At 41.8% G+C, this 24115-nt stretch overlaps 1 protein-coding gene and 1 pseudogene across 4 annotated transcripts in view; both read left to right on the top strand.

The window, feature by feature from the left end:
• The window catches only part of FBXL20 (F-box and leucine rich repeat protein 20), a 154704-nt gene that overhangs the window by 58102 nt on the left and 72487 nt on the right, over positions 1–24115 (top strand). For all 3 annotated transcript variants that reach the window (XM_025363658.1, XM_025363657.1, XM_025363660.1), the window contains exon 2: positions 7166–7227. In XM_025363658.1, coding sequence (XP_025219443.1) covers positions 7166–7227 — 62 coding nt within the window. The remainder of the gene's footprint in view (positions 1–7165; positions 7228–24115) is intronic.
• Positions 10309–10579, top strand: LOC112610291 (annotated as a pseudogene). The gene has a single exon (XR_003116303.1). The product of XR_003116303.1 is annotated as a cytochrome c oxidase subunit 7C, mitochondrial pseudogene (transcript).

The following is a 24115-nucleotide window of genomic DNA, read 5'->3' as shown; positions in this document are numbered from 1 at the left end:
CTTCACTTTAATGCTCCTACAGAGGCAGCAGCATTCTTAGTTTATATAGACCAAAGCAAGGGAGGAAATTAACTGTTGTGATTTTTTTTTTTTTTTTTTTTTTTTTGCTGCTTTTTTTGTTTTTGTTTTCGAGAAGGAGTCTAGCTCTGTTGCCCAGGCTGGAGTGCCATGGTGCGATCTCCACTCACTGCAACCTCTGCCTCCCAGGTTCAAGCGATTCTCCTGCCTCTGCCTCCCAAGTAGCTGGGATTACAGGCATGCACCACCACGCCTCGCTAATTTTGTATTTTTAGTAGAGATGGGGTGTCTCCATGTTGGTCAGCTGGTCTCGAACTCCCGGCCTCAGTTGATCCGCCCGCCTTGTCCTCCCAAAGTTACAGGTGTGAGCTACCATGCCTGACGCTTCTTTGTTTTATATGTGAAATTGTAGAAGTCGTGTGAACAACATACAACGTTTTTTAATTTTCCATTATTATGTATATTCAAGTGAACATAGTGCCTTATTAGGTGAGATGTGGCATTTAATACTTTGTTTTCTAAAATTAAAATGATTAAGTTTTACCTTTTGTGGATTTGGGTTGGACATAGTCCTAGTAGATTGAGTGTTTGATAGAATATTTAAAATAATTTTTTGTGCATGAAACAAAGTTTTGACTGCATCTTTTTTTTTTTTTTTTGAGATGGAATCTCGCTCTGTCGCCCAGGCTGGAGTGCAGTGGCACAATCTCAGCTCACTGCAAGCTCCGCCTCTCGAGTTCATGCCGTTCTCCTGCCTCAGCCTCCTGAGTAGCTGGGACTATAGGCGCTAGCCACCATGCCCAGCTAATTTTTTGTATTTTTAGTAGAGACGTGTTTCACTGTGTTAGCCAGGATGGTCTCGATCTCCTGACCTCGTGATCCGCCTGCCTCAGCCTCCCAAAGTGCTGGGATTATAGGCGTGAGCCACTATGCCTGGCCTCGACTGCATCTTGACTGTGACTTATCACAAGAGGTTAGATATGGAATTTTCTTTTTTTTTTTCCCCAGAGGTGGGGTCTCACAGTTTTGTCCAGGCTGGAGCAGTTGTGCAACCACTGCTTGATGCATCCTTGACCTCTTGGTCTCAAGCTATCCTCCTGCCTCAACTTCCCAAGGTACAGGGATTATAGGCACGAGTCACCTGGCTCAGCCCAAAATCTGAAAGAATTTGAGTGCTAACATGACACCACTATGGAAAATTCTGACCAGGCATGGTGTCTTGCACCTGTAATCCCAGCCTTTGTTTTTTTTTTTGGTTTGTTTTTTTGTTTTTTTTGTTTTTTTTTGAGACAGAGTCTTGCTGTGTTCCCCAGGCTGGAGTGCAGTGGCCTGATCTCAGCTCACTGCAACCTCCATCTCCCGGGTTCAAATGATTCTCCTGCTTCAGCCTCCCAAGTATCTGGGATTATAGGCGCCCACCACCATGCCTGGCTAATTTTTGTATTTTTAGTAGAGATGAGGTTTCATCATGTTGGCCAGGATGTTTCAAACTCATGACCTTAAGTGATCTGCTGGCCTCAGCCTCCCAAAGTGCTGGGATTACAGGCATGAACTGCTGTGCCCAGCCTAATCCCAGCAATTCGAGAGGCTGAGGCAGGAGGATCTGTTGAGCTCAGGCGTTCAAGACTAGCTTGGGCAACATAGTGAGATCCCATCTCTACAATAAATACAAAAATTAAGCATAGCACATTTCTGTAGTCCTAGCTACTCAGGAGGCGGAAGGGGGAGCATTGTTTGAGTCCGGAGGTCAAGGCTGCAGTCATCTATGATAGGAGCACTGTACTCCAACCTGGGCAACAGAGTGAGACCTTGTCTCAAAAGTAAGAACATGTAAACACATTACAACTTTGCGTATTAGTGCCTGTGAGTGCACCCAAAGAATAATGACCATAGCCATACAGTATCTTTGAAACCATGTTATTTAAGAACATTAGAAGAACCTGACTGGGCACAGTGGCTCACTTATGTAATCCCAACACTTTGGGAGGCTGAGGCAGGAAGATCACTTGAGGCCAGGAGTTTCAGACCAGCCTTGTCAACATAGTGAGACTCCATCTTTTTTTTTTTTTTGAGACGGAATCTCACTCTGTCGCCAGGCTGGACTGCAGTGGCATGATCTCGGCTCACTGCAGCCTCCACTCCCAGGTTCAAGGGATTCTCCTGCCTCAGCCTCCCGAATAGCTGGGACTACAGGTGTGTGTCACCATTCCCAGCTAATTTTTGTATTTTTAGTAGAGACTAGCTTTTACCATGTTGACCAGGATGGTCTCGATCTCTTGACCTCGTGATCCCACCTGCCTTGGACTCCCAAAGTGCTGGGATTACAGACGTGAGCGGCTGCACTTGGCCAAGACACTGCGCTCGGCTGAGACGCCACCTTTTGTGTGTGTGTGTGACACAGCCCTCAGGAGATCCTGAGAACATGTGCCCTGTGAGACTCTCTCTCTACCAAGAAATAAACAATAAAAAAGACAAACCTAACCTTGTTTAGAGAGAAATGTAATGGTTTAGTTTTGAAAGACTGCCTTCTGAGGAGGGATTGTTTTTTTTTTTTTTCCCTAAAAAATGTAATTGTCAAACCTGACAAAATCAAGAAATGGGGAGAGGATTCCCTATTTAATGGGCTGGGAAAACTGGCTAGCCATGTTTAGAAAGCTGAAACTGGATCCCTTCCTTATACCTTATACAAAAATTGATTCAAGATGGATTAAAGACTTAAATGCTAGACCTAAAACCATAAAAACCCTAGAATAAAACCTAGGCAATACCATTCAGGACATAAGCATGGGCAAGGACTTCATGACTAAAACACCAAAAGCAATGGCAACAAAAGCCAAAATTGACCAATGGGATCTAATTAAACTAAAGAGCTTCTGCACAGCAAAAGAAACTACCATCAGAGTGAACAGGCAACCTACAGAATGGGAGAAAATTTTTACAATCTACTCATCTGACAAAGGGCTAATATCCAGAATCTACAAAGAACTTAAACAAATTTATAAGAAAAAAAAAAACCATCAAAAAGTGGGCAAAGGATATGAACAGACACTTCTCAAAAGAAGACATTTATGCAGCCAACAGACACATGAAAAAATGCTCATCATCACTGGCCATCAGAGAAATGCAAATCAAAACCACAATGAGATACCATCTCACACCAGTTAGAATGGCTATCATTAAAAAGTCAGGAAACAACAGGTGCTGGAGAGGATGTGGAGAAATAGGAACACTTTTACACTGTTGATGGGACTGTAAACTAGTTCAGCCATTGTGGAAGACAGTGTGGTGATTCCTCAAGGATCTAAAACTAGAAATACCATTTGACCCAGCCATCCCATTACTGGGCATATACCCAAAGGATTATAAATCATGCTGCTATAAAGACACATACACACACATGTTTGAAGCTGGAAACCATCATTCTGAGCAAACTATCACAAGGACAGAAAACCAAACACCACATGTTCTCACTCATAGGTGGGAATTGAACAATGAGAACACTTGGACACAGGGTGGGGAACATCACACACCGGGGCCTGTCGTGGGATGTGGGGAGAGGGGAGGGATAGCATTAGGAGATACACCTAATGTAAATGACGAGTTAACGAGTTAACGGGTGCAGCACACCAACATGGCACATGTATACATATGTAACAAACCTGCACGTTGTGCACATGTACCCTGTAACTTAAAGTATAATGAAAAATACATAATTGTCAGTCATTAGCATTTCTAGTAGTCTGTCTGTTGCACTGAAACCTGTTAAATGATTGAACTTTTTGTTACGAAGTATTGTTGCTTTTTTAACAATGTTTGTTCCAGTTTCTTTTCATTTCACTGTCCCTGTTAATCTTACAGAGACCTGTATCATCTTTTACTTGGACCATAATTTTAATGGATTCCTAATTTTATTTCCTTGCTACTAGTCCAGAGTTCAGTGTCTTTAGGATTCTCTTCCCTATGGTGGTGTTTCACATTTCTAACCTGTATACAGGTTTCCTTCATGGTGTAGTCCCACCATCCATTTAATAAACCATTATTATTATTATTATTATTATTTTTCTGAGACAGGATCTCACTCTGTCGCCCAGTCTGGAGTGCAGTGGTGTGAACATGCTCCACTGCATCCTTGACTTCCTGGGCTCAAGTGATCGTCCCCCCTCAGCACCCCCAAGTAGCTGGGACTACAGGTGTACACCATCACATCTGATTGATTTATTATTTATAAATCTTTTTACATCTTTTTTCAAGATGAGATCTCACTATATTGCCCAGGCTGGTCTTTGAACTCCTGAGCTCCAGCCATCCTCCCACCTTGGCCTCCCAAAGTGCTGGGCTTGCAGGCATGAGCTACCACTTGCAGCCAATGCCTGGTTAATTTTTGTGTTTTTGTAGAGAGAGGATTTTGCCATGTTGCCCAGAGGTAGATTTATTGATTTCCTACCATGTGTCAGGTTCTGTGCACAACCCTGAAAATATGGCAGACGTAACAGGCATGCTCCCTGCCCTCACAGAGCTTTCCATTTATCTGGAACGTAGGTTATTGTAATCATTAGAAAATACTTATGCCAGGCTCGGTGGCTCACACCTGTAATCCTAGCACTTTGGGACACTGAGGTGGGAGGATCCATTGAGCTCAGGAGTTTGAAACCAACCTGGCCAACATGGTGAAACCTCGTCTCTACTAAAAATACAAAAATTAACCAGGTGTGGTGGCAGGTGCCCACAATCCCAGCTACTCAGGAGGCTGAGGCAGGAGAATTGCTTGAACCTGGGAGGTGGAGGTTGCAGTTAGCTGAGATTGTGCCGCTGCACTCCAGCTTGGGCAACAGAGTGAAACTCTGTCTCAAAAAAAAAAAAAATCAGTAGTAAAATTATTCTTTAAATGAGATTGAGAAGCAGTGCATTTTATCTGTGACTTCCCTACCATATCTGCTTTCTCTTCATTAATTCTACTTTGAATCTCCATGAGATACCAGGATCTTCATGTATGACTCCATTTTATTTTTCCCAGCTAATTTCTGGCCTTCTTTTAAGACTCAAATTAGATACACATCCAGGTAGAATTCATTGTGCCATTCTTTGTTCTCTCTTATATCTCTTGTCATCTATGTATAGTAATTAGTAAATTATTTGCTTGCTTTTGTTTTCTTCATTGTAGTGCAAGAGCTTCTTAAGGACAGAGATAGTGTCTTATTTTCTTTTTATCCCATTGTCTAGAAAAGTGCCTGATAGGGTATTCAGTAATGTTTATTGCATGACCTTAAGAGGAATTTCTGCAATACTTAATAGCAGCGATGGAACATATTTCTCTCAGCTTTGGTCATGTGTATGTGCCATTTTTATTGGGCTTTTGATTGTGTATGGTATTTGATTTTTTATATAGCTTACTAGACAAGCTTATAGTCATGATCTCCTTTGTGGCAAAAATGGTGGCTCTCATTAAAAGTACCCATTGTGAGTAATTTGATTATTTTGTTAAATGATCACTTGAGTGCATGAAGAATGCTATGGTGGCAGTTATGAAGCACTATTGGTTTTCTGCACAATATATAAACATGAAAGAGAATATTTTCCTTTTTTAACTTTTATTTTTATTGAGATGGAGTCTTGCTCTGTCACCCAGGCTGGAGTGTAGGGGCGCCATCTCAGCTCACTTCAAGCTCTGCAGCCTGGGGTTCAAGTGATTCTCATGCCTCAGTCTCCCGAGCAACTGGTACTACAAACGTGTGCCACCACACCCAGGTAATTTTTTTGTATTTTTAGTAGAGATGGGGTTTCGCCATGTTGGCCAGGCTGGTCTCGAACTCCTCACCTCAGGTGATCCACCCATCTCAGCCTGCCAAAGTTCTGGGATTACAAGTGTGAGCCGCTGTGCCTGGCCAAAAGAGAATAGTTTCTATTCCAGATTTCTGAACATCTTCTTGAACAAGTAAATGTGAGCCAAGTTTGGGGAGTCACCTTCTCTTAATGGCATATTAAAATAGTCACTCCATAGTGATGTGAGCTGAACAGTAAACTTTTTTTTTTTTTTTTTGGAGAGGGGTTCTCACTCTCTAGCTGAGGCTGGAATGCAGTGGTGTGATCTCGGCGCACTGCAACCTCCACTTCTCTGACTCAGGCAATCCTCCCACCTCAGCCTCCCACGTAGCTAGGACCACAGACGCACACCACTATGCATGGTTAATTTTTTGTGTTTTTTGGTAGAGACAGAGTTTGGACATGTTGGCTGGGTACGGTGGCTCTTGCCTGCAATCCCAGCACTTTGGGAGGCCAAGGCAGGTGGATCACGAGGTCAGGAGTTCAAGACCAGCCTGACCAAGTTGGTGAAACCCCCGTCTGTATTAAAAATACAAAAATTAGCTGGGTGCCATGGCAGGCACCTGTGTAATCCCAGCTACTCGGGAGGCTGAGGCAGGAGAATCGCTTGAACCCAGGCGGCAGAGGTTGCGGTGAGCCGAGATCGCACCACTGCACTCCAGCCTGGGTGACAGAGTGAGACTCAGTCTCAAAAACAAACAAAAAGTAGCCGGCCATGGTGGCACGCACCTGTAACCCCAGCTACTCAGGAGACTGTGGCAGGAGAGTCGCTTGAAACTGGGAAGCAGAAGTTGCAGGAGCTGAGCTCATGCCACTGCACTCCAGACTGGGCAACAGAGCAAGACTCTGTCTCAAAAAAAAAAAAAAAAAGAAGTTTCGCCATGTTGCCTAGGCTGGTCTTGAACTCCTCATCTCAAGCAATGCGCCTGCCTCAGCCTCTGAAAGTGCTGGAATTACAGATGTGAGTTGCTGTGCCCGGCCTCTGAGCAGTAGACCTTTGGTAACTAACCTTCCTATCTGTAAAGTGAAGATAATAGGGATGGTATGAAGATTAAAACCATTAATATGTGAAAACACCTGAAACAGTATCTGGTACTTAATGTATCCTGACTGCTATTAGTTCTTTTTCTTTGGAGACAGGGAATGAATTAAATGCCTCAAAGATCTTTTTCATCTTAAAGAGTCTCCAAAATTATGACTTTGGTTTATGATACCCACTGTATTTTTTTTTACCTCTTTCCTGAGAGCATTGCCTCTAAACTATTGAGTTGAACATTCTGTAATAAAATATTAAGTAACACTTGACACTCTGATTTTGTTTTTGCAGATGTTCTCAAATAGTGATGAAGCTGTAATCAATAAAAAACTTCCCAAAGAACTCCTGTTACGGTGAGTCTGAATACTAATTTTAGGTGTTTTTTTGTGTGTATGTCATATTTGTCTGTTTAAAATTTTTTTAACTTTTTGCTAATTTTCATATATGTATAGTATCTGTATCTGAATTTTTAAATTTGATTGCTTTGAACAATCTTACTCTACATTTTTTAGATGTCAATCAAGATATTTCAAAATTTAGTACCAACTTTTTCTGTTCCAACTTGTACTAATATGATTTTATGTACATATTTTCCCTTTTCTTTATTCTTGTATGTACAGTAATGTAGGTTTTTTTGTTTGTTTGGTTTTGAGACAGGGTCTTGCTCTGTCACCCAGGCTGGAGTGCAGTGGCACAATCATGGCTTACTGCACTTACTGCAGCCTCGACCTCCCAGGCTCAAGCAGTCCTCCCACCTCAGCCTCCTGAGTAGCTGGGACTACAGGCACATGTCACCATGTCTGGCTTTTTTTTTTTTTTTGAGATGGAGTCTCGTTCTGTCACCCAGGCTGGAGTGCAGTGGTGCAATCTCAGCTTACTGCAAGCTCTGCCTCCCGGGTTCACGCCATTCTCCTGCCTCAGCCTTCCGAGTAGCTGGGACTACAGGTGTCCGCCACCATGCCCGGCTAAGTTTTTTGTATTTTTTAGTAGAGACAGGGTTTCACTGTGTTAGCCAGGATGGTCTCGATCTCCTGACCTTGTGATCTGCCTGCCTCAGCCTCCCAAAAGTGCTGGGATTACAGGTGTGAGCCACCGCGCCTGGCTCTTTTTCTTTCTTTCTTTCTTTTTTTCAATTTTCTGTAGAGAGAGGTGATCTCACTGTGTTGCCCAGGATAGTCTTGAGCTGCTGGACTCAAGCAGTCCTCCCACATCGGCCTCTCGGGGTGCTAGGATTACAGACTTGAGCCACTGTACCCGGCCTACAGTAGCTCACTTAAGGTTCACTAAGATTTAGGAAAATTACTTGAGTCTGGTAACTGGCCCTACTGTGTTATGGTTTACATTTTTAGTTTTTATTACTTCTAGAATTTTTCATTTTCACCATGAAACTCAAAATTCCATACCATGGCCTACAAAACCCCTCATGATTAGAAAGGGGTATAACGTAAATACATAAACTGGTTTCTGTTTTTAAATAATTAGTCTGACTACCATGCAAAGACCAAATTGCGGGATAGGAGTGGGGAGCAGTAAGAAGCCTTTTAATTAAATAAATCCATCAGAGAGATGAGGGTACTATAGATAACATTTTCTGAAATTCTTTAGACTGTAGCATTGCCTACTCGTGTTCTTTCTAGCTTTTGTCATCATTTCTAACCTCACTCTAGTACATGTTGATGAGCTATAAGGTGCACAATTACCACACAGATGACATTACAAGTGAAGTTAGATGAGGAGAGACTTCTAAATCAACCAGACTTTGCTATCACAAACAAGTCGTAAATCTCAGTAGTTTTTTTCTCCAAGACTGAGGACAGGTGTACGACATACCAAGCCAGGTCACCTAAGTGATCTTTGATACAGCTTACATTTATATTATAATATAAATTATATATATTATACATAATATATAAAATTATTATATAATGTAATATTATATATAATATTACATTACTTACATTCCATTGCCTGAAGTGAGTCACATGTCCAAGCCTAATAGTGATGGAGTGAGGAAGTATATGGGAGGGGTATATGAACATATGTAAACAGTCCTGTAGGTACCATATGAACACACAGTCACATATGAACCTTCTCTCCTTAATTCTGCCTGTACTCTTCAGTCTTCAACGTGGACTACAATGTAGAGTTATGTAACGATTTTCCAGCATGACCTCTGCCTCTCATCTAAAAGAAGATATGTGCCTGTTTTCTCAAGTTGGAACATTGGAGATATTTTATCTATAGCAACATTTTTATCATTGAGAGCTTGATTTGAATTTATATGTGTTATATTGGAATAACTCTTATGTACATTATAGGTTAAATTGGTTCCTTTCTAAGCCAATCAGGGAATCTAACTACCATTTATTATATAATTTCTATGGGGGAAATGAACTTGAAATCCAAACAACCAATTCTGAACTTAATGTTGGAAACAAGTCCTTCCTCAATTGGACGCCAAGTGAAATTAATATCCTGGAAAGGAAGGAAACAGATTTGACACCACAAAACACTTAATACTTACGAATGTATTTAAGTATACAAAACATTGGTTTAAGTATGTAAAATAGTTGGTTGAAATTTTGAAATTTTGTTCAAAACCCATGATGAAACCTTGCCATGTTACCAAAAAAAAAAGCAAAATTTGTTTAAACAATTAAAGCCAAATAGCACAGAGGCTTTTTTGATATCTTTGACATTTACTAGATAGAAAACAATTGGTCAGCATAAATTTTAATAAATTCACTTTGGGGCATTTGTAATTTTAAAAAATTCATTGAGTTTAATATATCTTTAAAAGTTTGGCCGGGCGCAGTGGCTCAAGCCTGTAATCCCAGCACTTTGGGAGGCCGAGACGGGTGGATCACGAGGTCAGGAGATCAAGACCAGGAGATCGAGACCATCCTGGCTAACACGGTGAAACCCCATCTCTACTAAAAAATACAAAAAAAAAAAAAAAAACAACTAGCCGGGCGAAGTGGCGGGCGCCTGTGGTCCCAGCTACTCGGGAGGCTGAGGCAGGAGAATGGCGTAAACCCGGGAGACGGAGCTTGCAGTGAGCTGAGATCCGGCCACTGCACTCCAGCCTGGGCGACAGAGCCAGACTCAGTCTCAAAAAAAAAAAAAAAAAGTTTAAGTAATCGTTCAAAATTACTTTAAAATATGTGGTTTTTATGACTGGAACAGTAGATGCCTCTGGGAAGGATAACTGGGTAGTAGGAAGATAAGAAAAACTGACTTTTCAGTAGGCTTTTCTGTATCTTGTTCTTATTTTTAAGTTTTCATTTTGAAATAGTGTCATACTTAAACAAAAAGTTCTGAAAATAGGACAGAGAATTTATACTTCAGCTTTCTCAATTAACATCTTATATCTCAACAATATCAGTTATCAAAATCAGGAAATTAACATTGAGATTTCCCATCTTTCCTTTCGGTCCTTGAGCACAGGGGGATGAGGTCGTGAAAACAAGGTCTTGGTGAGGTGCTGCCATTTCATCCGTCTTCGGTCTCTGCGCCTTTCTCAGAGCTTCCAGCAGCGCTATGTTGGGCCAGAGCATCCGGAGGTTCACAACCTCTGTGGTCCGTAGGAGCCACTATGAGGAGGGTCCTGGGAAGAATTTGCCATTTTCAGTGGAAACCAAGTGGGCGTTACTAGCTAAGATGTGGTTGTACTTTGGATCAGCATTTGCTACACCCTTCTTCTAGTAAGACACTAATTGCTTAAATCATAAGGATGTTTCAGTTCATCCATTTAACAGATACGAAGAGCATTTTAAGAGATGTAGCCCCCTGGAAATGGATCAAACTCTAACTCACATGGCATACTAGATATGTTTGTCAATAAACTTATGACATGAAAAAGAAAAAGGAGATTAGCATTGAAACAGGACTGTTGGATGGGCACAGTGGCTCACACTTAAAATCCCAGTACTTTGGGAGGCTGAGGTGGGCAGATCACACGGTCAGGAGATTGAGACCAGCCTGGCCAACATGGTGAAACCCCATCTCTACTAAAAATACAAAAATTAGCCAGGCGTGGTGGCATGTGCCTGTAATCCCAGCCACTCAGGAGGCTGAGGCAGGAGAATCGCTTGAACCCGGGAGGCAGAGGTTGCAGTGAGCCAAGATCACGCCACTGCACTCCAGCCTGACAACAGAGTGAAGAAAAAAAAACAAACAAAAACCCCAGAAATTAGCTGGGCATGGTGGCAGTGGGTACTTGTGATCCCAGCTACTTGGGAGGCTGAGGCAGGAGAATCGCTTGAACCCGGGGAGGCAGAGGTTGCAGTGAGTGCCATTGCGCTTCAGCCTGGGTGACAAAATGAGACTGCATTTCAAAAAAAATAAAAAAATAAAAATAAGGCCAGTCGCAGTGACTCATGCCTGTAATCCCAGCACTTTGGGAGGCTGGGACAGGCAGATCACGAGGTCAGGAGATCAAGATCATCCTGGCCAACGTGGTGAAACCCCGTCTCTACTAAAATACAAAAAAAAAAAAAAATTAGCCAGGCGTGGTGGTACGCGCCTGTAGTTCCAGCTACTTGGGATGCTGAGACAGGAATCGAACCCAGCAGGTGGAGGTTGCAGTGAACCAAGATCACGTGCCACTGCACTCCAGCCTGGTGACAGAGCAAGACTCAAAAAAAGAAAAAAAAAAAAAAAAGCTCTGTGAACTAATCTACAAATCTTATTCAAATTCTTCAACTGTATGGTAGTATTCTTTTTTGGGCACAGGATTCAGTCCAGGATTACACATTACATTAAATTGTTATGCCTCCTTGCTCTTCTAAGAACAGGATTTTATCCACAGCTTCAACAGAGAAGCAGGAAATACAGCAGGATTTCCTGCTGAATACAGAAAAGTCTCCTTCTGTCACTCAAGCTGGACTGCAGTGGTGCAAACACAGCTCACTGCAGCCTTGACCTCTCAGCCTGAAGTGATCCTCCCATTTCAGCCTCCCAAGCAGCTGGGACTACAGGTACATGCCACCACACCTGCCTAATTTTTAAATTTTCGTAGAGATGGGGTATCGCTGTGTTACTCAGGCTACTCTTAAATTCTGGCCTGGCTAATTTTCGTATTTTTTTTATACAGATGGGGCAGATGGTGTCTCACTGTGTTGCCCAGGCTGGTCTTTTTTTTTTTTTTTTTTTGAGACAGGGTCTCACTGTCTCCCAGGTTGGAGTGCAGTGGCATGATCTCGGCTCACTGTAACCTCCGCCTCCTAGGTTCAAGGGATTTTCCTGCCTCGGCCTCCTGAGTAGCTGGGGCTACAGGTGTGCACCACCACACTTGACTAGTTTCTGTATTTTTTGGTAGAGATGGGATTCACCATGTTGGCCAGGCTGGGCTCAAACTCCTGACCTTGAGTGATCTGTCCACCTCAGCCTCCCAAAGTACTGGAATTATAGGCATGAGCCATTGTACCCAGCCTTGATAATTTTAAAGAATATTAGTCAGTTTTAAAATATAATGTCCTGAATTGTCTGATGTTTACTCTTGTTTTCTCATAATTAAATTCAAGTTATGCAGTTTGACAAGTATACTGTAGAGTTGGTATACCCTTGTCCATGTATCAACAAGAGGTACATGATGTCAGTTATGCTTGTTACTGGTGATACTAACTTTGGTCACTTAGTTAAGGTGGTATCTTTCAGCTTATCCACTGCAGAATTATGTTCTTCTTTGTAATGAATAAATTTACTATGACTAGAACTACATTGAGACTACGTTATACATTGTTACATTTTTTTGTTTATTTTTTTAACATCCATCATGTTATATGAAGGTTAACATTGTGGAGTTTGCTACTGTGGTGGTTTCTGTCTGCCCAGTTCTTTCTACTTTCTTTTTTTTTTGAGGCAGTGTCTCACACTGTTGCCCAGGCTGGAATGCAATGGTGCAATTTCTGCTCACTGCAACCCCCGCCTCACAGGTTCAAGTGATTCTCCTGCCTCAGCCTCCCGAGTAGCTGGGATTATAGGCATGCGCCACCACACCGGGCTAATTTTTGTATTTTTAGTAGAGATGGGGGTTTCACCATGTTGGCCAGGCTGGTCTCAAACTCCTGAACTTGAGTGATCTGTCCACCTTGGCCTCCCAAATTGCTGGGATTACAGGTGTGAGCCACCGCCCCCAGCCTTCTACTTTCATTAATTGAAATTCTGCTGTAAGGCAGAGCTTTCCCATCTGTTCTATTTATAGTTATCTATACTATAGACTCATGGATATTTGTTTTAGTCTGTGAGTTACATTGTTACCCTCACTGCTTATTTTGTTGCTCAGCTTTTCTGTGTCTTTTAAATTTGTGTGTGTCTTTTGAGTTTCTGTGTATTGGCTATTTTTAAAAGTGCAGTTTAATAAATACACATTTGGTTTGTTTAGATGTTAAATTACATATTATATCATTTCATCAAACATGTATTAACCTACAAAAACAATTGTGTTTCTAGGACCATATTATTTCCATGTATTTGCAGTGCTTATAGCCAAATTACCAATAATTTAAGCGAGTGTTCTTGGTTCCTCTATTTTATTCTAGTCTAGTCTAGTATTTTATTCTATTCTGTTCTGTTCTGTTCTGTTCTGTCCTGTTCCGTTCCGTTCCATTCCGTTCCGTTCCGTTCCGTTCCAAGGCAGGTGTTGCCTAGGCTGGAATACAGTGGGATGATAATGGCAGTCCCAAATTCAGGGGCCTAAATGATTGATCTTCTTCCTCAGCTCCTGAGTAGCTGGGACTACACACATGATCCACTATGCCCGGCTAATTTTTTTTTTTTTCCTTTTGTAGAGATGGGGTCTCACTTTGTTGACCAGGCTGGTTTTGTACTTCTGGCCTCAAGCAATCCTCTCCCCTTAGCCGCACGCAGTATTAAGATTACAGGCATGAGCCACTGCGCCCAGCCTGTTTCCCCTTTTATACTGATTCTCTTCCTTCCCTATTGAAACAAAGTTTGTGATTAATGGTTGGTTTAACAAGCTGGAATCCACTGTTTGCATAATATGAAATTCAGTTAGCAAGATTGACAGTACTACTTCTTAGAGCAAAACCATATGTACTTACTTAGGTGTGCCACTTGAAAAATGAACGTCTGTGTTTCTAAGACAAAGACTGTGTTTTCCAAGAGCTACTGTGAAGTAAGTTGTTTCTCAAAAAATCCTTTTTTTTTTTTTTGACAGTCTTGCTCTGTTGCCCAGGCTGAGTGCAGTGGTGCAATCTCGGCCCACTGCAACCTCCGCCTCCTGGGTTCAAAGTATTCTCCTGCCTCAGCTTCCTGAGTAGCTGGGACTACAGTATGTGCCACCACACCCGGCTAATTTTTTGCATTTTTAGTAGAGATGGTGCAGCAGGATAATTAAGGAATCAGAGAGACTGAGGGGCTGAGGAGGAATTATTTAATTATTTAGGTGCATTGGCCCAGTTGGATTAACATCCAAAGGACTGAGCCTCGAACAAAGAGTCAAGCTATCTTTTAAGCATTTCATGGGGCGGGGGGAGATCTGTGCAGGGGAATGCATATTACAGAAGCAAGAAACAAGGACAGTTATTCAGTTAAGACATGCATTACATCATTTCTTACTTTTTAAGGAACAATATGTTTTACGACTTGAGATTATCTGTCTAGTGACGTTGCAGCTGCACAGCTAGAGAAAGAGTTTTCACAATGCCTGGGAACTGGAGAGATAAGGCTCACTAGCTGCAGAAGGAAAAACAGGCAGTTGATTAAAGGATTGAGGTAAAAAAGAATATGAAATTTTTTTCTCATTTTTTCAACTCTTCTGGTGTTGGGTTATAATGTGACCAATATATCTGTGTAAATGGGTAAGAGATGAACTTTATGAACTGAAATGGAAAGAATGGATTAGCTGAATTTTTTTTCTTTGTCTAAAATAGTAAGTAGAGAGCCAGGTGTGGTGACTCATGCCTATAATCTCAGCTACTTCGGAGGCTGAGGCAGGTGGATTGCTTCAGGCCAGGAGTTAGAGACCAGCGTAACATAGCTAAGCCCTATCTCTTAAAAAAGAAAAAAGAAAGGAAAAAGGCAGCAATTCATACTGTGTTGGGGTCCCCTAGATCCATCCACAGGTGTGGTGATGTGCAGGAGGATTCATAGGACTCATCATGTAGTCATACACAAAACTATGGTTTATTATAAGAAAGGATACAGCCTGGCTCAGTGGCTCATGCCTGTAATCCCAGCACTTTGGGAGGCCGAGGTGGGCGGATCATGAGGTCAGGAGATTGAGACCTTCCTGGCTAGCACGGTGAAACCCTGTCTCTACTAAAAATACAAAAAATAAGCTGGGCGTGGTGGTGGGCACCTGTAGTCCCAGCTACTCGGGAGGCTGAGGCAGGAGAATGGCCTGAACCCGGGAGGCGGAGGTTGCAGTGAGCCAAGATCGCCCCCACTGCACTTCAGCCTGGGCATGGAGCAAGACTCTTGTCTTAAAAAAAAGAAAATATAGAAAAATCAACAAAGGGGAAAGGTGCATGCAGGAAACCAGAAGCAAGCTCCGAGGGTCCTTTCCCAGTGGAATCATACAGGGTGCACTTAATTCCTCCAGCAACAAGTTGTGACGACACATGTGAAATATTGTCCATTAGAGAAGCTCATCAGTGAGTGGTAGGAACCCTTCCAAAATCCAGCGGCGTAGGTGCCATTCAGGGGGTAACCTTGCAAGCAGGCATTTCTAAAGATAGCATTCTTAGGCCTGCTGTGTTAACTCTTTTCTGTACATGTGCAATCTCATATTCATTTCAGAGAAGCTCACACACAATGTTTTAGATTTCTTGTAGTCTTTCCTTTGGTTTAAATGCTAGGAGTTGAAGGTGTGGAAAAATTTAAGTCTGTGTTTTCCTTCCTTTGAAAAGCATTAATAGTTAAGAACATGGACTCTGCAGTCTGACTACCTGGATTCTGTCATATGCTTGCTGTTAATTGAGGACACAGTGCTTGGCACATAGTAAATGCTATAAAATTGTTAGGCATGTATTGTTACTATTGGTTCTACTTTTTACTCATAGACCATAAAGTGACTTTATGCTGTTTATAAATTACCCAGTCTGAGGTATTTTGTTGTAGCAGGCCAAATGGATTAAATATAAAAGTATAAAATACAAAAACTAGTAATAGAAATATTCAAACCATTACAGTGCAGGGCTATTTATTTAATGAAGAGACAAACAGATTTAGTCATTTAGGAGAGTTTCTCTATGTGGGATGACAACTGATGTTCTTTATGAGGGACATGAGATGTATAGAAATAATGAAATTACCTTTCCTTAAAGTTTAATGTGGGTACAAACATTTGTTGAGTGCCTACAATGTTCCAGGCATTATGCTGGAAATAGAAATAAACAATCACTGTCCTCAAGGAGCTCACAGGGCAGTAGAGAGAACAGGCCTGGAAATAATCAATATAGAGCTAGAAAAGAGGTTTTGCCTAGGTCATTAGAGCAATCTCACATGTAGAGCTTTAAACCTAGACAGAAAATGCTTCCCAGGAAATGAGACAAATAAGCTGTGACTTAAAGAGTAGTACCCCGTGTCTACAAAAATACAAAAATTAGGCTGAGCGTGATGGCTCCCACCTGTAATCCCAGCACTTTGGGAGGCCGAGGCGGACAGAACACCTGAGGCCAGGAGTCCAAGATAAAACCCCATCTCTACTAAAAATACAAAAATTAGCTGGGCATGATGGCACACACCTGTAATCCCAGCTACTCGGGAGGCTGAGGCAGAAGAATCACTTAAACCCGGGAGGTGGAGACTGTAAAAAAAATCATGCCTCTGTACTCCAGCCTGGGCGCAGAACGAGACTGTCTCAAAAAACAAAACAAAAATAAAAATTAGCCAGGTGTGGTGGCACATGCATGTAGTCCCATGAGAGAGATTGTTGAGTACTTTTTGTGGGCAGAGGAAAAGGACTTTGATTCAGGTATGCTACAAGATATGAGGCCCAAGTTCTTTGCATAGTACATAATATTGTAATTTAGGATTTTTTTTTAAAGGTTTGCCTGGCAAGTTAGCCATCATTTATAATATTATTTCTCTTGGAGGATTTACAAACTTTGTACATGTACTCCATTTGTAAATTGGATGCTGCCTTTCTGATTATTTTCTCCCTGGTTTGTTTGTTTCTGCCTAATTGTCATCTGTTTTAATATTGTCAAGCTCATTGTTCCATTTCCTGGAGGAAAAATAAAAACACTCTGTAGAGTACATTGGATGTTTTAGTCTCTCACGGAGAGACTTTGGCCCTGTTTGGCCCCTCATTTTCTTTCTTTTTCTTTAAAAATAAATAAATAAATTAATTAATTTGATTATTTTTGAGACGGAGTCTTGCTCTGTCGCCCAGGCTGGTGTGTTAGTGGTGTGATCTTGGCTCACTGCAACCTCCGCTTCCCAAGTTCAAGCAATCCTCCTGCTTCAGCCTCCCCAGTAGCTGGGATTATAGACACACACCACTATGTCCAGCTAATTTTTGTAGTTTTAGTAGAGCTGGGGTTTCACCATGTTGGCCAGGCTGGTTTTGAATTCCTGACCTTGTGTGATCCACCTGCCTCAACCTCCCAAAGTGCTGGGATTACAGGCATGAGCCACTGCACCTAGCCTATTTTTTATTTTTTATTTTTTGAGATAAGAGTCTCGCTCTGTTGCCCAGGCTGGAGTGCAATGGCATGATTTCGGCTCACTGCAACCTCAGCCTCCCAGGTTCAAGTGATTCTCCTGCCTCAGCCTCCTGAGTAGCTGGGAGTACAGGCAGCTGCCATCATGCCTGGCTACTTTTTTTTGTATTTTTGTAGAGACAGGGTTTCACCGTGTTGATCAGGCTGGTCTTGAACTCCTGACCTCAGATGATCCGCCTGCTTCAGCCTCCCAAAGTGTTGGGATTACAGGTGTGAGCCACCGCGCCCATCCTATTTTTGATTTTTTTGAGACAGAGCCTTGCTGTGTCACCCAGGTTGGAGTGCCGGTGACACAATCATACTTCACTGCAGCCTCAAACTCCTGGACTCAAGCAATTCTCCCATTCCAGCCTAGTAGCTAGGGCTACAGGCATGTGCCATCACACCTGGCTAATTTGTTTTATTTATTTATTTATTTATTTTTTAGAGACAAGGTCTTGCTATGTTGCTCAGGCTGACCTCGAGCTCTTGGCCTCAAGTGATCCTCCTGCCTTGGCCTCCCAAAGCACTGGGATTACAGGTGTGAGCCACCATACCTGACCTTTTTTCTCTCTGTTTTTTTCTGAACCATTAAAGATAAGTTATAGACATGATGCTTTTTACCTCTGAAAGGCTGCAGTATTTTCTAAAAACAAAAACATTATATATAGATATCTAGATAGATAGATAGATAGATAGATAGATAGATAGATAGATAGATAGAAAACACCACAGTACAGTAATCAAAGTGAAGATACGAGCATTGTCTCATACTATTATGTAATCCAGAGACCCTGTTCTAGTTATTAATATTTTTTCATTTATATCCTTTATAGTAAAGGGAGAAAATATTTTTCTTCTTGATTCAGTTCCAGCCAGTATCACAGATTACATTTATTTGTCAAGTCTCTTTGGATGTATTTAATCCGCAACAATTTTTCAGACTTTGTCTTTCACAACATTGACAGTTTTGAAGACTATAGGCCAGTTACTTTGTAGAATGTGCCTCATAATTAAATTTAACTTACGGATTTGGGTCAGAGTATCGTAGAAGTAGTATCCTTCTAACTGTATAGGCATAAGATGTCTATTTGTCCTATTACTGATGATGTCAGCTTTCGTCATTAGGTCTGAGGAGTATCTGCCAGATTTTTTCATTGTCATGTTACTATTTTTTCCCTTTGTTTAAATAATGTCCTATGGTAAAATACTTTGAGACATTGTATTTATTTTATTATTTTATTCTATTTTATTTATTTATTTTTTTGACAGAGTCTTGCTCTGTCACCCAGTCTGAAGTGCAGTGGCCAGTGAAAGCTCACTGCACCCTTGAACTCCTGCACTCAAGCAATCCTCCCACCTCTGTCTCCTGAGTAGCTGGGATTACAGGCATGCCCCACCATGCCTGGCTAATTTTTAAATTTTTTGTAGAAATGAAGGTCTCATTATGTTGCCTAGGCTGTCTTGAACTCCTGGCCTCAAGTGGTCCTCCTACCTTGGCCTCCAAAAGCACTGGAATTACAGGCATGAGCAACTGTGCCTAGCCATGGCATTTTAAATATCTTGTTTCTCATAAAACTTTGACTCACTAGTTTGATTCTTTCCTGAAACAGTTATTACTATTGCAGTTGCAATATGATTATGATTTTCTAAATTTGCTGTTACTTCCACATTTTATTAGTTGGAGTTCCACCATAAAGAAGAGCTTTCTCTTGGATCCAGTTTGTTATTTGTTTGTGTTTATATCAGTATGGATTCATGGATTGCTAATATATTCAGTGCATTGTTACCTCATTTGGGTTATCATTATTTTGATGCTCAAATTGTTTCAGTGGGATCCACATCCAGCTGTGTCCTTTGTCCTTTGAATATGTTCCTATCATTCATTGAGCACTTCCTTGTTTTCTGGCACAAGGTGTTTCAGACCCTTCTTATACCTCCCTTGATTCAGTCCTGAATCAATCAATTTCTCAAAGGAGCCCTTGTAATTTTTTTAGTAGAGAATGGTATTTATAAACTACAATCTTTTTTTTTTTTTTTTTTTTTTTTTTGAGACAGTTTCTCTGTGTCGCCCTGGCTGGAGTACAGTGGCGCGATCTCGGCTCACTGCAATCTCTGCCTCCTGTGTTCAAACGATTCTCCTGCCACAGCCTCCCAAGTAGCTGGGATTACAGACGCTTGCCACCACGCCTGGCTAATTTTTGTATTTTTAATAGAAATGGGGTTTCACCATGTTGGCCAGGCTGGTCTCAAACTCCTGACCTCATGTGTTGCGCCCACCTCAGCCTCCCAAAGTGCTGGGATTCCAGGCATGAGCCACTGTACCCAGCCAGAAACTATACAGTCTTTATGCTAGATATGCTCATTACTCCTGGGTGTCATTGCTTCTAGACTTTCTCATCAGACAGAGCTAAGAAATACATGTTTAGTTACCTGGGCGTGGTGGTGGGCGCCTGTAGTCCCAGCTACTCGGGAGGCTGAGGCAGGAGAATGTTGTGAACCCAGGAGGCAGAGCTTGCAGTGAGCTGAGATTGTGCCACTGCACTCCAGCCTGGGCGACAGAGCGAGACTCTGTCTCAAAAAAACAAAATAAAACGAGAAATACATGTTTGGTTGTGGATGTATTTTTTTTTTAAATTTCCTTGTGGATGGATGTACTTTAATAAATACATGGTTTTTGGGGGGTGCATGTGTGCATCTCACATAATTTTATATCTGCCCATATCTATATCTGTATAGATGGCTGGATAGATTAAAAACTATAATCCTCTTACATAAGCAAACATACCTAGTTCATATTGACACCCCCAATAATACCGAGTCTATTACCTTAGGGTTCATTCTGTTCCTCCTCCTTTCTGTATTTTTAACTTCTTTCTCCAGGGAAGAAATATAACTCCATAATATGCTTACTTAATCCTAGAAAGCACATAAAGTGATTAACCCATACCACTGTGAAGAAAATCTAATTGGAGCTTGTTATTTATCTTTTTTGTTTTTTGCTTTTTGTCTTTAGCCTGATAATCTAAAGAAAATTCTGAGTTTAGAAGTTAACTTTGAGGCTGGGTATGTTGGTGCGTGGCTGTAATCCTAACACTTTTAAAGGCCAAAACAGGGCTGGGTGCAGTGGCTCACATCTGTAATCCCAGCACTTTGGGAGGCCACGGTGGGTGGATCGTTTGAGGTCAGGAGTTTGAGACTAGCATGGCCAGCATAGTGAAACCCCATCTCTACTAAAAATACAAAAATTAGTGGAGACGGGCGTGGTGGCACACACCTGTAATCCCAGCTATTCAGGAGGCAGAGGCAGGAGAATCACTTGAGCCTGTGAGCCAGAGGTTGCGGTGAGCCAAGATGGTCCGCTGCACTCTAGTCTGGGTGACAGAGTGAGACCCTGTTTCAAAAAAAAAAAAAAAAGCCAAGACAGGAGGATCATTTGAGGCCAGGAGTTCAAGACCATCCTGGGCAACATAGTGAGAGCCCTGTCTCTACAAAAGCGTGTGTGTATATATATTAGCCAGGTGTGGTGAGCACTTGTAGTCCTAACTACTTGGGAGGCTGAGATGAAAGGATTGCTTGAGCCCAGGAGTTTGAGGCTGCAGTGAGGTATATGATAGCACGACTACACTCCAGCCTGGGTGACAGAGCAAGACCCCATCCAGAGCAAGACCCCATCTCTAAAAAAATTTTTTTAACAGAGTCTTGCTCTGTCACCCAGGCTGGAGTGCATTGGCGTGATTATGGCTCACTGTAGCCTTGATCTTCCCAGTCTCAGATGATCCCCCCACCTCAGCCTTTCTAGCAGCTAGGACCACAGGTGGGTGCCACCACTCCCAGCTAATTTTTGTATTTCTTTGTAGAGATGGGTTTTCACCATGTTGCCCAGGCTGGCTTGGAATGCCTGGGATTACAGGTGTGAGCCACTGCATCTGGCAATAATTTTTTTTAAGTTAACTTTGATTAGTTCTTTAGGTTATTCATTTAGAATATAGTTCATTTCACTCATTTATTTTCGTATTCAGTTTTGGATTTGTGTCAGTCTGTTTGGATTGCCACAATTAAATACCTGAGACTGGGTAATTTATAAAGAAAAGAGGTTTATTTTGGCTTATGATTCTGCAGCATATACCAGAAACTAGCATCTACTCCTGGTGAGAAGTTAGGAAGTCTCTAATCATGGCAGAAGGCAAAGGGGGAGCTGGCTTATCACATGGCAAGAGAGGAAGAGAGAAAAGAGGGAAGTCCCAGACTCTTAAACAACCAGATCGTGTATGAAAACTGGAGGAGAACTCACTGATGATTAAGGGGGTAGTACTAAGCCATTCATGAGGTGTCTGCCCCATGATCTAATACCTCTCAGCAGGCCCCACCTCCAACATTGGGGATCACATTTCAACATGAGACTTGAAGGGGACAAACATGCAAACTATATCAGGATTTTCCTCCCCATCCTTATTCAGTATATTTATTTTTTTAAGCAGATAGTTTAACTTTGCTGTACCCAAACAGCCTGTCATGGGTGCCAGCTCAAATATAAGTTCAATTCTTTTACCCTTAGCTGCTTGGAGTCTGCCCTGTGCATTCAGTGTTCAGAGGTCAGTCAGCAATTTGAACAGAATTTGTGTTGCCTCACATTGGATCTCTCCACAGTTTACAATGTGATTGCTCCGAATTCTGTTCTCTAGTTTTCCTTTGCAGGTTTCTATCCATTTTCTAAATGCTCTGAGAGTCCCAAATATAACTTGCCCTCAGGATAAATGCTGTAAAACTAGAAATTGTCATTCCCCTACTCCCTTTAATATCTACCTGTTTTTGTTCACTTTCCAATACATTCAGGTGGTAATTTTTAATATTTCACTCCGAATTTATAATTGTGTGTGGAAGGTTAGTTCAGTGGAAGCTTACTCAGCCATGACCAGAAGTAAAACCAATTTTATGTTTATTTAAAACATGTTATTTCAAAAGTCAGATCTGTACAAAAAGGTATTACCTAAAAGATATGTCTCTGCAGCCCAACCTTCCTTCTACCCCATTCTCATCCTTTATTTTGAATCACTTTACAAGAGTTTTGTCTAAAGAATGATTATTATTACTATTTTTTTTGAGACAGGGTCTCACTCTGTCATCCAGGCTGGAGTGCAGTGGCACAATCACAGCTCACTGCAACCTCGATTTCCCAGGGTCAGGTGATCCTCCCACCTCAGCCTCCTGAGTAACTAGGACTACAGGTGCCACGCCTGGCTAATTTTTGTATTTTTTGTAGAAACAGAGTTTTGCCATATTGTCCAGGCTGGTCTCAGAACTCCTGAGCTCAAACCCATCCACCTGTCTTGGCACCTCCCAAAGTGCTAGGATTACAGGCGTGAGCCACTGCACCTGGCCTAAAGAATGATTCTTGGCCTTGACTTTTTTTGAGTATTAAATCTCAAATGCCATCATTGACATTCATTTTTTATCAGTTGGATTTGGATTAAGAAATTTCATCTTCATCTAGACATTTGAATTTGTAAGTTAATGATCAAACCTTGCTGCAATGCACTGTTGTTTTATTTCTATCCTGGTATATTTCACAACTTAATTGGAGGATTAAAAAGAGAAACGTCTACTTGTTCTGCAGTTTTCTTTAAAAAAAAAAAAAATGAATTGCCAAACTCTAAATTCACAATTTTATAAATGTTTTTATAGTAGTTAGGTGATCCCTCTTTAACATTATTAAGAAACACCTGGGCCAGGTGCCGTGGCTTATGCCTGTAGTCCTAGCACTTTGGGAGGTGGGCGGATCACCTGAGGTCAGAAGTTTGAGACCAGTCTGGCCAACATGGTGAAACCCCGTCTCTACCAAAAATATAAAAAATTAGCTGGGTGTGGTGGTGAGCGCCTGTAATCCCAGCTACTTGGGAGGCTGAGGCAGGAGAATCGCTTGAACCTGGGAGGTCGAGGTTGTGGTGAGCCGAGATCGTGCCACTGCATTCCAGCTTAGATAACAGTGTGAGACTCCGTCTAAAAAAACAAAACCACCTAAAGAGAGTGTTTAGGAAAGATAGATTCCTATGTTTCTCACCTAGAGATTCTGAGTCTGTAGGTCTGATCTAGGACCCAGGAATCTGCATTTTAACAAGCACTCCAGATATACCCGTGCAGTTGATTTATGAGCCATTCTTTAGTACACAGTAAAGCATAAGAATAAGAACTAAATCTTGGGACATGCCTTCATTTGAAAACAGAAGTGTAGGTCAGGCACGGTGGCTCATGCCTTTAATCCGAGCACTTTGGGAGGCCAAGGTGGGTAGATCACAAGGTCAGGAGTTCAAAATCTGCCTGGCCAAGATGGTGAAACCCCATCTCTACTAAAAATACAAAAATTAGCCGGGTGTGGTGGCAGGTGCCTGTAATCCCAGCTACTCAGGAGGCTGAGGCAGAGAATTGCTTGAACCCGGGAGGTGAAGGGTGCAGTGAGCCAAGATTGCACCACTGCACTCCAGCCTGGGCGACAGAGCGAGACTCCGTCTCAAAAAAAAACAAACAAACAAAAAAAAAAACAGGAAAACAGAAGTATACTAAAGACATGTAA

This window comes from Theropithecus gelada, chromosome 16 (assembly GCF_003255815.1).
Source record: "Theropithecus gelada isolate Dixy chromosome 16, Tgel_1.0, whole genome shotgun sequence".
NCBI classification, from domain to species: domain Eukaryota; kingdom Metazoa; phylum Chordata; class Mammalia; order Primates; family Cercopithecidae; genus Theropithecus; species Theropithecus gelada.
This window is presented reverse-complemented; position numbering and strand designations above follow the sequence as displayed.